Raw genomic sequence first — 17,419 nt, 5'->3', positions numbered from 1 at the left:
GAACATAATGACGATACTTTCAGAAATTAATAATCATGTCCATAATGGGGCCAAGTTACACAGAATATATTGCAAGTGTTTACTAGTACTAAAAACTATATAGTCTATAGTCTGCAAGATAAGTTTGAAATTAGAGTATACCCCATGCCTTCCTTATAGATCTACATGTACAATGTACAGAAGTACTACTTATAATTAGCTATAAGCCCAGCCTCTTCTGTTAGTTGGACTCCGCCCAACTAAACAAGTTTTCACTCGATTTTTGTCACAGTAGTCTATATATTAGCCTCCTGGGATCGAGGCTAAGTATATATAGGATCACTCCTCAGTACAGTACTACTATACACTGGAGTGATACTCTGAGCTAGGTATAGAATATAATTATTATAATTATAGGATGCATAAACATTATTATAGATAGTTGTGTGAAAGTCTGCAGTATCAGAGATTTTAGTACAGTAGTTTGAGTACAAGTAGAGCTGCATGCAATCCGGCAGTGCCCCTGCATGATATGTGCGAATGTGTGCATTGAGAGGCCCTGGTTCATCGAACTGTTCCATTACCACCTCAGTCTTTACAGGGAAATGAGTGATAGATCTACCATAGGCATAGAAAGATCTACAAACAAAAGTGAGTTTTTTCTAAACTGTTCTTTGTTCTGTTATATCTGGTGTTTTAATCAACTAACCGTCTGCGCAAGTATAAATTATTATAGATATCCTACACGTGCATTGAGCAGCACCGACAGTGTTAATTGTCAGCTTTCCGATTTCATTCATGCAATAATTCCGTAGGCGAGAGTGATTTGGAGAAGCTTATTCCCCACCTAATCAAGGATAATGAGCAGATTCTTTCTCTACTCAAAACTGTACCTCAAAGATCGCTGCATCCAAGCTTGGAGAGGTTTCAGATGTATAGGAATGCACTACAAGTATATAGAGTTGCAAGAGGCAGCGAAAAACTCCCAGTTGAACTTAAGCAAAATTTGGATGCCAATAGAAGACTCAAGCAAAGAATTTATCAGATAGTCTTTGAAGTTTTGCATCGTAAGTTAACTTCACAGTATGTGTCAATTTAAGCTGTTTTACAACTGGTACTCTTATATGCAGATCAAGAGGTGTTAATTGAGATACTCGTAGAAAGCAGATTCTTTGCAAGCAACTTGGAAGTACGTTTAAATATAGATAATTTAAAGGAAGGTGGTTGGAAACGTGATCACGTAAGCGTATACAGTAGACTCTCGCTATTCCGGCTCCCTGAAGTACGGCCACCTCGATATACCGGCCAATTGGCTTGGCACGGAATGCTAGCTATATGTTTACTGCACAAAACTCACCCTGAAGTACGGCCACTCGCTATTCCGGTTACCGGCCAGTGCTGGCTGTCCCAAACAAGGTTTTCAATGTAATTTTATACGTGTATTACGGCCGGATATGACGTTTTGGGTGTGGTTTAGCAAATAAAATTGAATTACACTTAAATAGAGAACAAAATGATTCATTATCCTACATTATCCTCGAGACAAGAACCGCAAAAGTAGTAATTATATTCGAGGTAAGGTCGTTTTTAAGCCGCGGCTATTTTCTGAGCTACAGCCACCTCGCTATTCCGGCCAAGCTGCATGGTCCCAAGGGTGACCAGATTAACGAGAGTCTACTGTAGTTTCTATGTAATGCGTCTGGACAGTCCGTGTATAGCAACTAATAAACACCTTGAAGTGTGATTTCACTGCATGGTTTTGTGCGAAGAGAAGGTTTTGGAAAGACTAATTATAATTGACAAAATAGGTACAAAATGAACTTAGCTATAGAAGTCATATTCACGTGCATGCATGCACTCTTTGTATAAAATAATAGTCTCTCTTTTGGGGTAAAAACTGACTTATGAATTGCATGCATTAAATGATCATAGTATAGCAAGGGCGTATAAAGAGAAGAGGGCATGCAATTCGCAATGTATACTGTGTACGCATAAAAAATGCAGCAATGCACATACTAGCAATTTACTGTGAACGAGTATAGCACCCTATATAGATAGAGTGATTGGTTATCAGGTACAGGTACGTAGGTATGGCTATACTCCTAGTCGTAAGTTGTCTTTTCTGGCAAGACACCCATTAGTACAGCTGCTAGTGCCATATGTAAGAAGTATCGTAACAGGGTGCTTCATCTCCACTAAGTGACAAAGTTAGGCGAAATTTTAGTGATAAAAAATCAAGAGAAAAATCTCATACATTTACTGACAAAACACTTCTCTCCACATCTCTCGCCATGTAGTAGTCTTCTTAATAGGCTTAGCAACTCTTGTTTGCTTCCTGGCTCTAGTAATAACATCGTCCTTCTCTTCTACTTGTTGATATTTGTGGTTAACTCTACACAAATTAAGATACTCAGGGGCGGATCTAGCAGGTAGCAGAGGGTGCTCAAGCACCCCCTGACCTTACATGCAGTGGTTGATCCATAGACGTAATTTAGTGGAGGCTTAAGCAGCTAGCTAGCAAGTTTTTTGTTTATTGCAAGCTTTTATATTCACTTATCATTTACTTGTAGTTCTTCAAAGTCCTGCGAAGCTCTAGCTGCATATTTGTGCAATTCTATTCACTAAAAGCTCCAAACTCCAGCGCATGCTGACTATCACTAAGGAGTGCTGACCTTTTTTTAGGCAAAATCTAATGTGCGCATGCTGGCTATTGAATAGAAGTGACAACCTTTTTTTAGGTAGAATGCGGAGTACGTCCCGCTTGAGCCCTGTCTGGCCACTGGAACCCCACGACAAGAATCCTAGATCTGCCACTGCATGATACAATCTTTGCTCTACCTCAACAGCTATAGCTGGTCATCGATGTGATCAGTAAGTGCACGTCCAATAATTATTTTCTTGGCGCACACGCCCCCGCCCATTTGTATTTGATAGAAATAGTAGTTACACGCCCTATTCTTTTTATATGCCCTTTAGTAGTAGATGACGGTATGGTGTATTCAGTGCTTCAACAGTATTATTGGAAGTTGACAGCATCAGCATTTACTAGCGGGAGGTGTGTGTGGGTGGGTGGTGGAGGTATTCCAGTTGTAACTACTCAACAATTGTAACGTGAGATGTAGTCATTAGTAGTCAATTAGTACTACAATCCTTAAATTTGTTCCTACATGGGAAGATCATAATTATTTCGGCCGATTGCATGGTTGATTTAAACTAGCCCATCCATTCATGCTCTCTGCAGTGTTGGACTGAGAAATCACTGGTAGAATTGAATTATGTTTTGTCCATGTGTCCATGCATGCATGATCATAACAAGCTTGCATGCACGGGCTTTTTAGTTAGTACATAAAATGTTCATTGCAAGCTCAGCAGTTGAAGGCCACTCCAAGAGATACTCTGGTTCTGGTTCACCGCCCGCATCAGATTGGATTTCTATCTCTTATACTACGCATGCGCAGAATGGTCCAAAATAAGTGTGATAATATTTATTTGCAAATAATAATGAGTTTTTAAGGTGAAACCAATAATGATATAATGAGAAAAGCCGCCCGCTCGCATGCAATTAGAGAAACTTCAGGACCAGAAACTAGAGTATCCTTGGAGTGGCCTAAGCTGCATGAAATCATGGTCGTGGCTCTAATTGAGGTTGTAATACCAGGGGCGGATCCAGCCAAAAATTTATAGGGGGGTTATAAAACAAAAACGCGCGTTAGCGCATAATACAGTATGTGTGGAATGAAAATTATTGCGTATTTACTGGTGTCAACAGATACTAATACTTCATAGTTCACAGCTTGTAAGTTAACTACATTGCTCATTTAGCCACGAGCTAGTTTTTGTGAGTGTTTGGGGGGTTGCAACCTCTGAAACCTACCCCCTAGATCCGCCCCTGAACACGAACTGTCAATGCATGACTGCATGTGCAATAGTACTAATAGCCTGCCAATTCCCTTCCTCTATTATATATAACTATGGTTTAAACAATGTGAATATAATACGTACAGTACACTATATTTATACGTAACATCCTTAACAGCTTCGTAACCATGAAGATCTCGTGTCGATAATGGCTTACGATTTTCAAAGTGAAAAATTTTCCCTAAGACTTCCGACACATGGAATCCATACGCTTCCACCTGAAGTTATCCAAGTGGCTGAATCTTTGTGGGCACACAAAGTGAAGCTGGGAGCTACTCTTTCACGGATGAGAGTCAAGCAGAATGCTAAGTCTATTACCCAATTGATTCCAGACCACAGTGTACAGAGGAAATTTGAGTATGCAGAAGCTTCTCTCTGTGCAGCAAGAGTTAATCTTCTGAAAGTAAAAATTAAAGATGTCATCTCGAGGCTACTGAGAGACAGTGTCAATCTTGTCCACACTAAAGACGAATTATTGCTTGGAATGTCGTTTTATCAGGCCAAAACAGATCTGCTCGTATTTTCAAGTGATTTTCGACCTCACTTATATTCACATCAACTTGTTGCTGAGAGCTTCCTACTTCTTCAGGTCACTGGTAGATCTATGTCAATTTAGCTATTCATATTCTTGTACTTTAATAATTATAGAATTATGACATTGTGTTCTTACAGGATCTTTCAAGCTACTATTACGTTGATCAAGCCATACAAACGTCTATTGGTGGTGACGTTATTTTTACAGAATGTCACTCTGGTATGATATATAAAACCCTTGTGGTTACAAAACAATGCATGCTATTTACACAGGTACTGAGGTACTTCATGCTGCTAGCATATTGGGTGATAAAGGTACAGTAAAAGTTTTTAGTGTGCCTTGTGAGATTGTGGATGGGCTCACTTCCAAGCTTCGAAACCTGGGACTTCACAGTATCCTTACCTCAGATAGCGGCTATTGAATTATTACATCAGGAATATCAGAAATCAAATTAGTTGTTGTTCTTCACTAATCATCAGATGTGCAATTAATTAGTACCCCTTTCTCAGAATCATGTTCGTCTGATGTGACATTATCCAATGTTAAGCTAGTCATGTGTGCCCTACCTATTGCACAGTGTAGCACCTTGGTGCACCCAGTGGACCATGTACTACAGGAAGGTGGTAAGAACAGAACTCGCTGTGTATAACACATATATAATGTACCTTTTCTGCAGAACATAATTTGTCCTGGCTTTCCCCTACATGTAGCCGTTCTACTAACCTGACAAACACTTTGGGAGACACGCTTACACACGCGTTGCAATGTAAGAACTTGATAATAATCCGAAATGATCATTTTCTACTGTTTATTTCAGTTGAGCAAGCTGAACGCATAGTTCTATTGAGTAGCATTGATGATGATGTGAACCCCATTATGCGAGATGTCTTCGAGAAAAATAGAACATTCAGTCTCTATCAAACAGGCCACACTGTTATAAACGAGGAGGAAAGGACCGTCTACACAAGCAGTTACACCATCACAGTTCTCACCAAAAAGGTAATAATTGTGCCCCGAGGTGTAACTGCACGAGTAAAGCTGACTGTGTGTGTGTGTGTGTCTGTTCCAGCTGTAACTGCTCAATGGTTGCAATGTGACGAAAATTAACAGTCTCTTGGATTTTGGATTCGTGGATTTGCAAACTAAATCGAGTTATGGCTAGTTTGACTCACAGTGAAGTCCCTTCATAATTATAGCATCATCTGTTCGCACAAACTTTCTATTCAACTTACGAGTTAGCCTTGCACTAAAACGCTAGTTGTTTGTTAGCTACAAGAGTCAGAAAAGAGCTGCAAAGCTGCATACACGTACATTGCTAGCCTTCAACCTATCATTATTGTTCGACAAATCGTGATCCCACCCAAAGCTGCACAGCATCTATAAATTATGGGCTTAAGGGAGCAGCCTCCTCGCATGCTTCCTTTTCTAACCCAATTATTTCTTTGTTCCTTCAATTCCTCACGTATTTTCTCAAGAACGTGAAGAAAGAATGTGAAGGATTGAGACTAGGTCACAACATCGCACAATGTCATATGTAGTAGAAACCGTAGTAGCCAACCTCTTCTGGTGGATCCGGGGGAGATCTCAGGGTGCCTCCTTTTTAGTCTAGCTTTAGTACAGCTACCAGCTAGCTATTTATCAGTTTTGTAGCTGTTGTAATGATAGTAGATCTACCAGGGTATTCAAAGTCAATAGTTAGCCAGTTAGCCTAGGATTAGTTGATTTGATCGTAACAGCTCTACGCAAGTCTAATATGGAACTTTCCTGGCTGAGAATGGCCACGTATGACCGGAAGTGGGCATAAACCCCCCAAAAATTGCGCGAGACTTTCACTGCTCATTCGTTCGTTTGGAACCGGGCCACTGCTCTTGAAAATGAGCATCCATTCCCCTATGTAACAATTATTATACCCCGTGCGTGTGCAGCAGTGATTGGTGTGTGTGTGGACACAAAAACGAGCTGTTTGAGCAAACTAGACACTTTCATGGACTGTTTTAACTGCTAATGAGTAGGCTATTACTGCATGATAGATGAAACTTGTAGGCAATCTTCGAAGGCAACAAAACAGTGTTTTTTAATTGATGCTTTCTAGATTCATGATCATTCCCCATAATGTTGAGGTGATTACGGTAAAAATTATAGTTTTGCCACCGTGTGATGAAGCTCAACACACAGAGTGAATGCATGCTACAAAAAGGTGGTATAATTATCTTGTCATGAAGCTTCCACCAAGTGCTTTATGATAGAACTATGGTGTAAGTACATACTTAAGAGTCAATCATATATTTTCACCTTGCAGCACTTAGAACCACGCCGTTCAAACGCTGTGCTGAGTAGGGCAGTGGCAAAAGGTCTACTTGACACATCCTGTCTAGGAGACGAGTTCATCACACCCCAAAAACGTGTACCAAGCAAGAAAAAACCAAAGGAGAGAAAGACAAAACGATCTAAGATTAATGCCCTGCATCAAGGCATTCCATTGACCCCCTCATCATCAGAAATGGGAGTTGTCAAGAAGTAACCACAAACTCATAATGAAATCATTGTTAACCTATTATACAATTATTACAACAGTCATCTAGTTGCATGTACCGTATATGCTATAACAAGATTAAAGAATTTCAAGGTCAACATGCCGCACCTCTGGAGATTGTTTCTGTGAATTAAAAAATTATTGTGAAGCATTAACTTAAGTTCAAAATAATACTAAGTTGCACCTTTATTTCTGATTCAACTCTGTCCACTTCAGATCCAAGCACATCAATAACTTGCTCGCCGTGTTCAAGTAGGAACTTTTCCACATCCGCTACTGTGCCGAACCCTTGTACCTCCTTATTGTGGTAAATGATAGATAAATACATGTATGGGGGTATAGCTAGTTGAAGAGATTAAACCTTGAGAATTGCCTCCAAGTTCAAACGGTTGATATGGACCCGAGCAACTTCTCTACCGTCAAAGTTTACCTCTGCCTTAAATCTCACAGAATCAGCTCCTACATATTTAGTATACGTGACCAAAAAGAAGCCATATATATATATAATTATATGTTACCCATGTCTGTAGCTTTGACATCGTGGATTGACCTGATAAGCTACTGAAAAAGTTTTAGCATACCAAAGCAACAATGTGTACCGAATCATGACGTCACTTTCAATGAAGTCTGTAAGTTGCTTGAGCCTCTCAGGAGGAATTGACCTGAGTAGTGCACACATCAGGTGAACGAAAATTATTGACCCACTCACCTTCCAACTAAAGCACTACTATTCCTTTGAATAAGAAACAGTGCTACCACACCAAGCAGACCTGCAAATACAATGAACACAACAAACAAGGCCTACTAAATCCAATAAAGCCTCAAGAATACATTCAATGTATGATCACAATGCATAGCTAGCTACACTCAGTAATTTTTCATCCTGCTGATTTGGTTCAATAGATCCAAGCCATCAATAATTATTGCTGATTTAATCCACAAATTACTCACCACCTATGGAGATTGATCCAATAGCATCATACATTGTGTTTCCAGTCCAGTGAGTAATACACAGGGCAGTGGCTGCCACAAATACTCCCGCCACTGCTGCACTGTCCTCCATCAGTACAGCCACAGCAGAAGGGTCCCTACCTCTCAACACTGCATGCAAAATGCAAAGTAGTATAGTCTGAGTAGAGTATTGTAGTGAGTGTGCCTCTTGAATGCAAGGCATGCACATACACACACACGCGTCAGTAGATCAATGAACGTTCTGTTCAATTCAATAGACGTAATGGTTCATATTGTGAAGTCTATCAGCACCACCCTGGCTGCAAGAACAGTTCAGTAAGTGAATACTTAGGGGCATTTGAACCAGGCTGTCTTTGAAACACTTCTCTCTCTTCAGCCATCTAGCTAGAGCATCAGTGGTAGTGTGGGTAAGGATCATTCTACCTAAAAGGGACTTACAGGCAACAGCAGGTAAAGGGTCATGCAAAATTATAGTGCTTAGACTGTCAGTAAGCCGTCACTGTTGCACGGCGAACAGTAGACTAATTAAACTCCGTGTAGAGACTCGTGCAACATTTGCCATGATATTTGTGGCAACTCAAAGTGGCTAGACTGCATGCGGTTACCACAATATCATTGATAGTGACGTAGCACTAGAACACTCTAGGTATCACATGCAGTATACTGATGTCATGAAAACCGCAGCCACTTAAAATCTTATCTGATATGCTGACTGTGCAAAACGAGTTTCTACACGGAGTTTTGACCAGTCTACAGTTTGCCGTGCAACAGTGACGGCTTGCGAGTCTACGTCAGTCCAGCAATGAACTCTACTCCAGTTTCGGTATGCAGTGTTTGGCTCACCATAATCTTTGAAACTAACTCCGGTTTCAATGGCACTCTTTTGTACTTGCTTGACTGCAGCCCAAAGTGTCACTGTGAGATTTGACAAACAATGAATTGTTTCCATAATGTTACTGATATACACGCTATTGCTTACATCCTTCGACTATAGCTGATGCTGAGAGAACCGACAATGCTAGGGGGATGTTTTGCACCACATGAGGTTGGATAAGGCCTGTGACGCCATGATAACAGGTTACCCCCGCTCCCAGGAAGAAGATACCCACTCCACTGATGAGAGAATAGACGTAACGAACCCTCGACCACCCATACCTGCAGTCACAGTGGGATACTATGACGAAGAAGTTTCAAATGGCTACAGGATACTCACGGATGATCGGGGTCAGGTGAACGAATAGACTGAGCAATGCCAAAAGCCAGCAGACACTAGGTGCAAAGCGATAATCGAAACTCAAAGGATAATATTAATAATAGCTAGTACACCTGATTAAGCATGTCTGCAAGAGAGTGTACAGCTTCTGACAGCATAGCAGCCGAGCCAGAGTATTGATACGCCAATGCCTTGAAGACAAACACAGCAAAATTGCTGCATTTAGTATTTGATAAGTATACACCTTACCAAAATCATAAATATTTTCAGAGACTGATGTACCTGGCTATAGCCAATAGCACAACCTTTGCTGACCCTCTAAGCAATGACACTCTCTCCCTTCGGCCTCCAAACATCTGTAAAACGTTACCAATAAAGATACTGCTCAGATTTCTTAGTATAGCGTATCGTTTTATTGACCTCGAACTCAATGTCCTTCCTGGTTTGGTGCTTCTGTAGTTTCTTAAGGTGTGCAATAAGTGTATTCAGCCCTTTTCTTCTGGCTTCCTCCTCTTCCACAACTACTCTTCGTCGATTTAGCTCATGCTCCAGCACCTGCCAGCTTCCCCAAACTTCCAATGCTCTGCAAGACAAATACATTTAAGATGGCATGGAAACTAGAACCCCTGATTTAAGTAGTGGCAAATACTAGACTGTATACCACATTTATACTGTATACATTGTGTAGGTGTATACATGACTGATGTTCATTACTAATTTGCTAAGAAATTTAGTTGTACACTGAATTAGCTAGGGCCGATTGATCTCAGCGCTGCTATGAGGCACTTCTACTGATTTACAATGTGCTAGCACTACAGGTCAGTCAGAACTAGTTCATGATAACCTTTTCTCAACATCAGATTTGAGGTAAGAGTCCATCGGTCTAGCGTCTTCATGAGCACTCCTCAGAATGTGAACAGTAACGTCTTCCAAGTCCCTGCGAAGTGTAAATATTATACCGTACTAAAGCGACACTTTTAAATAATTACGAAGCCAGAGGTCGTTTTTTGGAGGTTGAAAAACTATATTGAAGTCCTGGTGTCGCACATTTAGAGGGTCGCATCTAATTGGAAGTTACTCTATTATCCTTGATTATAGGCTGCTTAAATTACATTGTTTCTTGTGGCCTGGAATCGAGGCGACCTCTATTTAGGACGCGACATAAAAAAACTATTGTCAACGCTGCAGTTACTACTTTTCGAGGTCAGAAAATTGGAAAAGATCGAGGGTGTCGCATAATTATTTGGATGGTCGTTTTATAAGTACGGTAAAGTGAAAACAGAATCACTTACTCAATGTCTAAAAGGTAGTTGTCCATTGCACGTGAGGCAGATATAAAGGTGTTTTTCCAGTGACCTCTTGCAGTTCTAGAGCCTGAGTTAGCATAATAATGAACATAAACACTCATAAACACAGATCAATACCCGTACTGATATTTAGAGGGTTTATGCTGAGATTGCCCTCATCTCGGTACATAGAAGAGGTGCTGCTAAATCCATTGACATGTTGATAAGGTTGGCTTTGTACTGGACAGAACTTCATTTGACCAGGAGAATACCATGAGATTGGTCTAGCAACTTTGTATGCATAAGCCTTACGAACAGTTCCTGCTATTCTCTGCAGCTGAGCTGAGTGAAATGGTAATCATACAGTACTAGCTAGAACATGAAAATGTGCATACCTGTGCACCTTCGGCACAATGTTGAGACATTCATCTTTTGCTCTCCCGTAGCTAGCTAGCCAGCTAGCCTTAGCGTTGTGTTCAGCGTCAGAATGTGCTGCTGACTCATCAACTTTTTTGTGTTTTTTTGTTCGATTGCCCGACAAAAATATGCTGGACAAACATTGCCAGCATGTTCCAGGCAAGCCAATGTGCAAGGATGCCCACAACACACATGAACTTTTGTACTGTTTTTTCTCATCAGTCATTCATCCTTCGAAGCTAACGCTGTTTCCACCAGTTTCTCCAGTTCATTTGGAGCACACCAGTATATAATTTGTCTGCTGTACAAGCCCTTGAGCGCTTCTGTGCCAGTCTAAAGATACTGTATAGTTCTGACAGCCATCTGTATGTGATGGCAGTTGTGAATGGAGACCATAAAAAAATCAGCAAAAAGGAGCGAACCAGTCACAGGTTTGACCTTGAACTTGTTTCACCAACTCAGGACTCTTTTAGTGAATTCTCATACCTTCAAATGGTGCGGGAAAGGAAGAAGGAGGTGAATAGTACAATGAGTGGGTGGAAAACACAGGTATTATCATCTCGTAGCAGCGCTGCGTTTTGAGTAGGCTAAGTAGAAGTCATGGGGAGGAATATGCCTAGGAGACGGCATTTGGTAGCCATCTTTTGTCCTTACGTTGCAACGTAGGGGGCGTGGCATGTGCAGCATGGGCCAGCAAGCTGTATTGCAAACTGTTATAATTATTTTGTATTGTACATCCAGAAACTAAGCATCAGCTCAAGTTCATTATTGAATGACACTAGCTTTTCTGGTCTGTCAGGATTGAATGCCAGTGGCTCCAGTCAACAAATGGCATCGATTACAAGGAAGCTGGAGGAAAAATATGTAAGGAGTACGGCTATTATAACTAGAGCATTAATACCACAATAAAGTTTTGTTGATCACCTTCACTGGCTTTAGAGGTCCAAACCATCCAAGAAACGGAAACGTATCATTCATGACTCGGTAAATATTCTGTACGAGTGAACTAGATCTCTTCAACTGGATCTATTTAATACAGGATTACATAGACCGAGGGTGTGGCTACGATCTGGATGATCCTTTTGTGGATGACTCTGAGTTTGTAAGTTTTTTTGTTTTTTTGTTTTCAGCATGAATTTACGTTTTCACTTTAATTAATTATTATAGTATGAAGATTTTGTGCCAGATAACGTGGATACCAAGTTTGGTGGTTTCTACGTCAATACTGGGGAACTGGAATTTAAGGCAGCAGAAGACATTAAGTACGTTAATTAATTAATGAACTTGATTATCGTGAAACCCTTGTTTAGTGACATAGATTTTGTCGTGAAAAAGAAGCCAAAGATCACGAAACAGCCGAGTCACCAAACACCACAGGCCATATTAGCAAGGTACGTGTATATTTTTTTGACGCCTGTCATTGTCATAGGGAATTTATAATGACGTATATCTATGACTTTGGTATTTTGTATGCAGCCAAAAACTAAAAAAAGCCAAGCAACATGCAGCTCTTCATAAAGCACCAAGTGGAACTAAGAAGTTGCTGTTCACAACAGCCACTTCTAGTCAAGTTTCCATCAAACCTCCCCCTCCAAAGAAACCTCGCAAGAAACTACATACCGAACCTGCTAAACAGGCACTCTCCAAGTATCCAGCTGTTCCGATCAGCATTGGGGAGAAATCTGTATCTGTTCTCATATTTCCTACTGCTGCAGAGGGCCCGATAACATCTTCAGATACCATTCAGGGTGTGCCAAGTATTTCTAGTCAGGTGAAGAAAGAGAAAATAGTGGAGAAGCCACCTCCTGTTTTACCCAGTAGCCTACCACAACCTGTACTGGACACTGTTACTAAACTGGCAATGGTGAGTGTGTATAATTATATCACATTGTCCATAGTACTGTATGTTAAATCCACTCACAGAAAGTGATTGCTGATCAAGCAGAAGGGAAGGTGACCAACAGGCAACGAGAAGTATACAACGAGATACTTTTGAAGTAAGCCTGTCATAGCGTTAGTGTATTCTTATAATGGTGTATTCAAAACATGTAGGGTTGAATCCGCTTGTAAGAGTTTGCAGATGAAGACAAGGAATGTGAGTTAAGATCAATAGTTCACTTGGTATTTCACAAATCAGTGCCGATGCACGATAGTTTGTGTATTGGAGGCTGTACATTAAGCAGTTGGTGCTACCTTAACATTAATATATTTGTGTATAGGCGGTGTTTGAGTACCTAGCTCACAGACTTGGAGTGGCCAGGGGTACCCTCACCAAAAGGATGAAGCAACTAGCTAAGAAAAAAGAAGTGGGTTTTCTTGCCCATAATTTATGTATAATTATAATTATTGTGTACAGGATGATGCTTTAGAGGGTCCAATCTTGAATCTTAAACAAGGTAGGTACAATTTTTGTTGGACTTCATGTACGTTAAGTATCTTATACTTCCTGCATGCAGCTATTGAACTCAGCATGCCCAAGCAGTTAACCCTGTATGAGGAGGAGCTAAACAAAGCAAGGTCGGAGTCCACGTCTTCCTTAATAGATAAGGTGTGTGTAGTCTAAATACTGGTGAAGGAAAGAATAGGCTCTTGCTAAACTGGCTCTCTGAATTATGGTCACCCCTCGATATATTGTTTATGGATTGCTAGCTACATCATTACCGTATACATTTCGAATTACTGCACCACAAAAACAAAAAACTTCACACTATAGTGCTCATTTAGAATTTAAATTTTGAGGTTGGTGCATACAAAAGAGTGAATTTGGACAAAATTAATAGGCGTGGTAGTTTAATAATGACATGACGATCTGTAGGATAGATAGCCTAGCTTTTGACTGGTAATAGATTTACCCTCTTCAAGTAGCAACATTCATTGTACTAACACAGTGTATGGAATCTACGCAGGACAATTATACCTTGGTGCGCATGCGCAAACGACCTTACAGTAGGGTGTTTGTGTGTGTGGCTGCTACAAAGTGATCCTCAGCATTGGTGTGTATGGTTTTCATACATTTTGTGAATGCGAGGTTAATTAATCTAATGCAAATGAGCTTCTGCATGCGCATGCTCACTCTTTGCGTATATTGCGATTGCGATATACAGTATCAGCAGTAACTTCTTAAAATATTTTATTGCCCAGTTTTCAATTTCTTTAGAGTACCGAAGTGGATGAGGACACTCGAACTGACGATGTATTTGATGAGTCATCTCTACTACCAGTACCAGTCAGTCAGTTTTCAGGAGGGCAAGCATTTACAGGCCAAGTGCCAAGTAACCAGAGTGTGTCTGGGCAAGTGGAGGGGGTCACTACAAAGCAGAAGAGACTTCCCAGGAAGAAGTATCGTTGGGCAGAGAATGATGAAGTCAAGTGAGTCAGTACTGTATATACTGTAAGCTGAAAACTTTAAGCAATCCGGTGATGTCTATGGATTTTTTGTACACTGTAAATACTGCCATATTGAAGCATATTGCTGACAATACGTGCTCGATCTAACAGTCATGTGTACCATATAGCCAGTAATTTTCGGGGGGGGGGGCAAAACATACGTGGTTGAGTAATTCTAGTCACTTTGTGGATATTATTTTCGTGGTTGCTGCTTACACTGCAGGTAAAGGGGGAGGTTGCTTCATTCGTGGGTAAAATATTTGTGGTCAGCGCTTCGACCACGAATATTTTGACCCCCGGAAATTACCCGCTATACGGTATATGTATTGTCAGAGTGCCTAAGTGTGTATATTGTATGCATGCTTTGATTATAATAATGAAACTATAATAATTATAGGAGACTTCTGAGTGAGGTGGTTAGAGTGAAAGTTCATAGTGAAGAAACATTTAGTCGTTTAAACAAGGAGAAAGGAGAGGATGTCATTAATGTACGTTGAGTATGTGCCATATATATATGTCCTTTATTCTCTACTGTTGTAGCAATTTTTAGAGGACAAGATTAGGCTGTTATGGCCAAAGGGATGGATGCAAAAAAGGTTAAGCTCACTGTTACTATAATAATAATTATATCTGAACTATTTTTGCAGCATACTATACAAGATTACTGAGCCAATACATAAGAGCTACACGACTCCACTGTGAGTTTATAGGGTACAGTGTAGTTAATTACTGTAAGTTGCTAGGGCTAGCACTGTTTAAGAATAACTCTCATAGTGTCTTAAAACTGCATAATTATTTGTGTCAAGAATCCTTACTTTAACAGCCCAAAGAAGGGGATCCCTACCATAAGGAAAGAGAAACAGCCCTGTGCTACAGTCAAGAAGCAAGCCAGCCTTTCAGGCATTCCTCAGCAGCCAAAAAAAGTGTCCTATTCGCAATCTAGTCCATCTATGGATACATTATCGACAACTGCAAGCACTGTGTCTCCACGATTAATGGGTGTGGTGCAAAACATGCTTACTACGAATCATGATATCAATAGTGTTGAACGAATGATTTCTAATGCCTCCCAGGCAGTCGTGGAAAAACACCAACAAACACTAAGCCTATCCTCCTCTCAAACTGCTGCGAAAGCTATTGGATCTTTACCACAGACCATTATGTCTGGAGGGCAACTTGCTTCATACCCTGAAGCCACACGAATTATTGGAAAAAATCCTACTGTGTTCTCAATGTCCAATTTGAAGAGTGTAAAAACTGGTTCAAGCATTGTTCATCCGTTGATGGCTACTAAGCCTATTCCTGCAGTAATTTTAGCTCAACCAGTGGTGTCAATCACGAAAGTGTCCCAGGATCCCCCAAAAGTACCACCAGTCCAGACGGTGTCTGCACCAAGATTACAACATTTCAAAGTCAGTCAAATTGGAGCCTCTTCTAGTCTAACCCCTCTGTCTCACTCTCAAACCAGCACGCTGTTGCTCACAGCTCAAGCTCAAAGTGCTTTTTTGAAATCCAAAATTCCTACATCAACTGTTCCAAAATCTGCTATTGGCACACCGACCAGTGCTAAAACGTCAATTCCGGAAGTGTTTGCTTCAGGTCCACAAGTTCACTTCCCAATTGAGACACCACACATTCTGTCCGCAAACCCAAGTGCGGGCACATTTCAATCTCATGTCAGCAGAGTTCACCCAACTACTGTTTTTTCTCATCAACTCAATACATGCCCTCAGCAGAGCCAACCACAAACTCTAATGTCTCCACCAAAGATCAAGCCCAACAAAATGCCTTGTATTCAAAATGGTCCTTTATCGAACCAAGTAAGCGATCGTATGACTAGTGTATCTGCTAACAACCCAGTGCAATCTCCCGTGGAACAGATTTTCCAGGAACACTGCTATCTGAAGACCGATAGTGGTGTTGGTGTAGGTGTAGGTGCAACTGCAAGGTCCAGTGGTGCCTCTAGTGTGAAACTTGATCAAGAGATGCCCTCATGATTTTGGTACTGATTCAGGGCACACTGATATTGTATTGTCTGTTAATTTGTTTGCTGTTGTATAAACAATTTATGATTTCAATGGGATTTAGCCTCAGTCCCAAGCCAAGTTTTCTTTGATATAACGAAAGGAGCTAGCACGTGTTCCATTAGAGAAGTTGGACCAAGAATGAGCATGTGCTAAACTTGGCTAAACCATAATTACCATGCATGCATGCTTCCTTGTTCTATCTTATGGTCAATGCCATTTTGTTATAATAGTTACAGTATCACCAAGGGCGTAAATACACATGTATACAAGAGAAGAAGACATGGATTATATAGGCTTTGACAAATTGTGCTCTTTTTTTACCTATTCTATTCTCCCAAAGTCAGCCTATTAGATTCCAGTTTGGTGCATGTACATCACTCTCATTCTGAAAAGACAATTATTCGTAGTTGTATTGTAGCATTACAGAAGTGAAATATAATCCTCTAGTGCTGAGTTTTGCAAAAGAGAAAATACTCCTCCATGTCTGGCTAGTGCTTTAATACAGCACAGATCTATTCTATTACTAAAGTGCAATGGGCAGTGGAAAAGTACAGTAATCTACATATCTACACTTTTGCCATGTATAGTCAGTCCAGTGGGGTTTAAATTGGCACCTCAGGGCTAAAAGGGAAAATATGTAAATCATGATGTTTTTCGAAATTAAGGTCTTGCATATGAAAACGTAGACTGATTTCATTTGGTTGGCTTAGAGACATTCTGACTGGGATAGGGCTAGGGCTCAGTGCACTAGGCCTGTTCAGCTTCTGTAGAAGCCAGTTTGAGTGGCTAGTAAGTGTGGACAACTTTTCCTAGTTGTCTTCTAGTGCAACATTAACTAAAAATTTGTAATGGTATATCCGGTCTGTGGCTTTAGTGTTTGCTCGCACGTAGGGTATAATAGTCAGTTGCATGCCCCCTTCTCTTTTATACGCCTTTGCCTGGTATCACTATACATTTTAACATCCGTTGCAATCTATGGCTGCAATTTTGCTTGCAAATGAACCTTACCAGAGACCAGATACCGTATAGCGGAAACTTTTTGTGAGGTGCAAAATTTTACGTTTTTCGAGGGCAGAGCAGTTAAGCGAAAATTAAAACTCCTGCGCATCCGTATTTCACATGCAAAGCTATTGGTGGGTGTGGTTTCCTGGC

General features: G+C 40.6%; 3 protein-coding genes across 10 annotated transcripts; 2 read left to right on the top strand and 1 right to left on the bottom strand.

Annotated features, from left to right (window-relative positions):
* The first annotated feature begins 229 nt into the window (after positions 1 to 229).
* LOC135350377 (uncharacterized) lies at positions 230 to 6,953 on the top strand. 3 transcript variants are annotated; one of them, XM_064549148.1, is made up of 11 exons: positions 230 to 368; positions 581 to 630; positions 795 to 1,046; positions 1,110 to 1,168; positions 4,016 to 4,486; positions 4,570 to 4,651; positions 4,705 to 4,824; positions 4,912 to 5,055; positions 5,109 to 5,198; positions 5,250 to 5,431; positions 6,732 to 6,953. In XM_064549148.1, exons 2-11 carry the CDS (start codon positions 585 to 587, stop codon positions 6,951 to 6,953), a joined length of 1,668 nt encoding a protein of 555 aa, XP_064405218.1. In that variant the 5' UTR covers positions 230 to 368; positions 581 to 584. The 3 variants fall into 3 exon arrangements, with proteins under 3 accessions (XP_064405218.1, XP_064405219.1, XP_064405217.1); XM_064549149.1 differs by having other exon boundaries at positions 237 to 368; positions 572 to 630; XM_064549147.1 differs by having other exon boundaries at positions 297 to 630.
* LOC135350378 (proton-coupled zinc antiporter SLC30A9, mitochondrial-like) lies at positions 6,934 to 11,014 on the bottom strand. 4 transcript variants are annotated; one of them, XM_064549150.1, is made up of 17 exons: positions 10,832 to 11,014; positions 10,581 to 10,778; positions 10,443 to 10,524; positions 9,995 to 10,087; positions 9,571 to 9,733; positions 9,433 to 9,506; positions 9,264 to 9,366; positions 9,151 to 9,206; positions 8,917 to 9,092; positions 8,781 to 8,852; positions 7,917 to 8,066; positions 7,675 to 7,735; positions 7,565 to 7,627; positions 7,484 to 7,515; positions 7,327 to 7,424; positions 7,150 to 7,263; positions 6,934 to 7,088 (listed from the first exon to the last, which is right to left on the bottom strand). In XM_064549150.1, the coding sequence occupies exons 1-17, from the start codon at positions 10,863 to 10,865 to the stop codon at positions 7,044 to 7,046; spliced, it is 1,614 nt and encodes a 537-aa protein (XP_064405220.1). In that variant the 5' UTR covers positions 10,866 to 11,014; the 3' UTR covers positions 6,934 to 7,043. The 4 variants fall into 4 exon arrangements, 3 of the variants coding, with proteins under 3 accessions (XP_064405220.1, XP_064405221.1, XP_064405222.1); XM_064549151.1 differs by having other exon boundaries at positions 10,581 to 10,773; positions 10,832 to 10,998; XR_010399135.1 differs by lacking the exons at positions 6,934 to 7,088; positions 7,484 to 7,515.
* A 64-nt stretch (positions 11,015 to 11,078) lies between these two features.
* LOC135350376 (ubinuclein-2-like) lies at positions 11,079 to 16,346 on the top strand. 3 transcript variants are annotated; one of them, XM_064549145.1, is made up of 18 exons: positions 11,079 to 11,402; positions 11,595 to 11,717; positions 11,793 to 11,837; positions 11,893 to 11,955; positions 12,021 to 12,115; positions 12,164 to 12,244; positions 12,330 to 12,717; positions 12,777 to 12,850; positions 12,906 to 12,948; positions 13,073 to 13,159; positions 13,210 to 13,249; positions 13,310 to 13,401; positions 14,011 to 14,222; positions 14,638 to 14,728; positions 14,781 to 14,836; positions 14,888 to 14,938; positions 15,064 to 16,060; positions 16,121 to 16,346. In XM_064549145.1, exons 1-18 carry the CDS (start codon positions 11,226 to 11,228, stop codon positions 16,235 to 16,237), a joined length of 2,832 nt encoding a protein of 943 aa, XP_064405215.1. In that variant the 5' UTR covers positions 11,079 to 11,225; the 3' UTR covers positions 16,238 to 16,346. The 3 variants fall into 3 exon arrangements, with proteins under 3 accessions (XP_064405215.1, XP_064405214.1, XP_064405213.1); XM_064549144.1 differs by having other exon boundaries at positions 11,079 to 11,369; positions 15,064 to 16,346; XM_064549143.1 differs by having other exon boundaries at positions 15,064 to 16,346.
* Positions 16,347 to 17,419: the final 1,073 nt, after the last annotated feature.

The sequence above is a fragment of the Halichondria panicea genome, chromosome 16, assembly GCF_963675165.1.
Source record: "Halichondria panicea chromosome 16, odHalPani1.1, whole genome shotgun sequence".
Taxonomy (NCBI): Eukaryota; Metazoa; Porifera; class Demospongiae; order Suberitida; family Halichondriidae; genus Halichondria; species Halichondria panicea.
Note: the sequence above shows the minus strand (reverse complement) of the source record. Positions and strands in the feature narration are given on the sequence as shown.

Coding starts and splice junctions, on each gene's coding strand:
- LOC135350377 (XM_064549147.1), top strand. CDS start 507: ATGATATGTGCGAATGTGTGCATTGAGAGGCCCTGGTTCATCGAACTG. Junction 5,056..5,108: donor CCATGTACTACAGGAAGGTG/GTAAGAACAGAA, acceptor CCTTTTCTGCAG/AACATAATTTGTCCTGGCTT. Junction 5,199..5,249: donor GCTTACACACGCGTTGCAAT/GTAAGAACTTGA, acceptor TGTTTATTTCAG/TTGAGCAAGCTGAACGCATA.
- LOC135350378 (XM_064549150.1), bottom strand. CDS start 10,865: ATGAATGTCTCAACATTGTGCCGAAGGTGCACAG. Junction 9,367..9,432: donor GTGCTATTGGCTATAGCCAG/GTACATCAGTCT, acceptor TACTAAATGCAG/CAATTTTGCTGTGTTTGTCT. Junction 9,207..9,263: donor TTGCAGACATGCTTAATCAG/GTGTACTAGCTA, acceptor CTTTGCACCTAG/TGTCTGCTGGCTTTTGGCAT.
- LOC135350376 (XM_064549143.1), top strand. CDS start 11,226: ATGGCAGTTGTGAATGGAGACCATAAAAAAATCAGCAAAAAGGAGCGA. Junction 12,718..12,776: donor CTGTTACTAAACTGGCAATG/GTGAGTGTGTAT, acceptor ATCCACTCACAG/AAAGTGATTGCTGATCAAGC. Junction 12,949..13,072: donor TGCAGATGAAGACAAGGAAT/GTGAGTTAAGAT, acceptor ATTTGTGTATAG/GCGGTGTTTGAGTACCTAGC.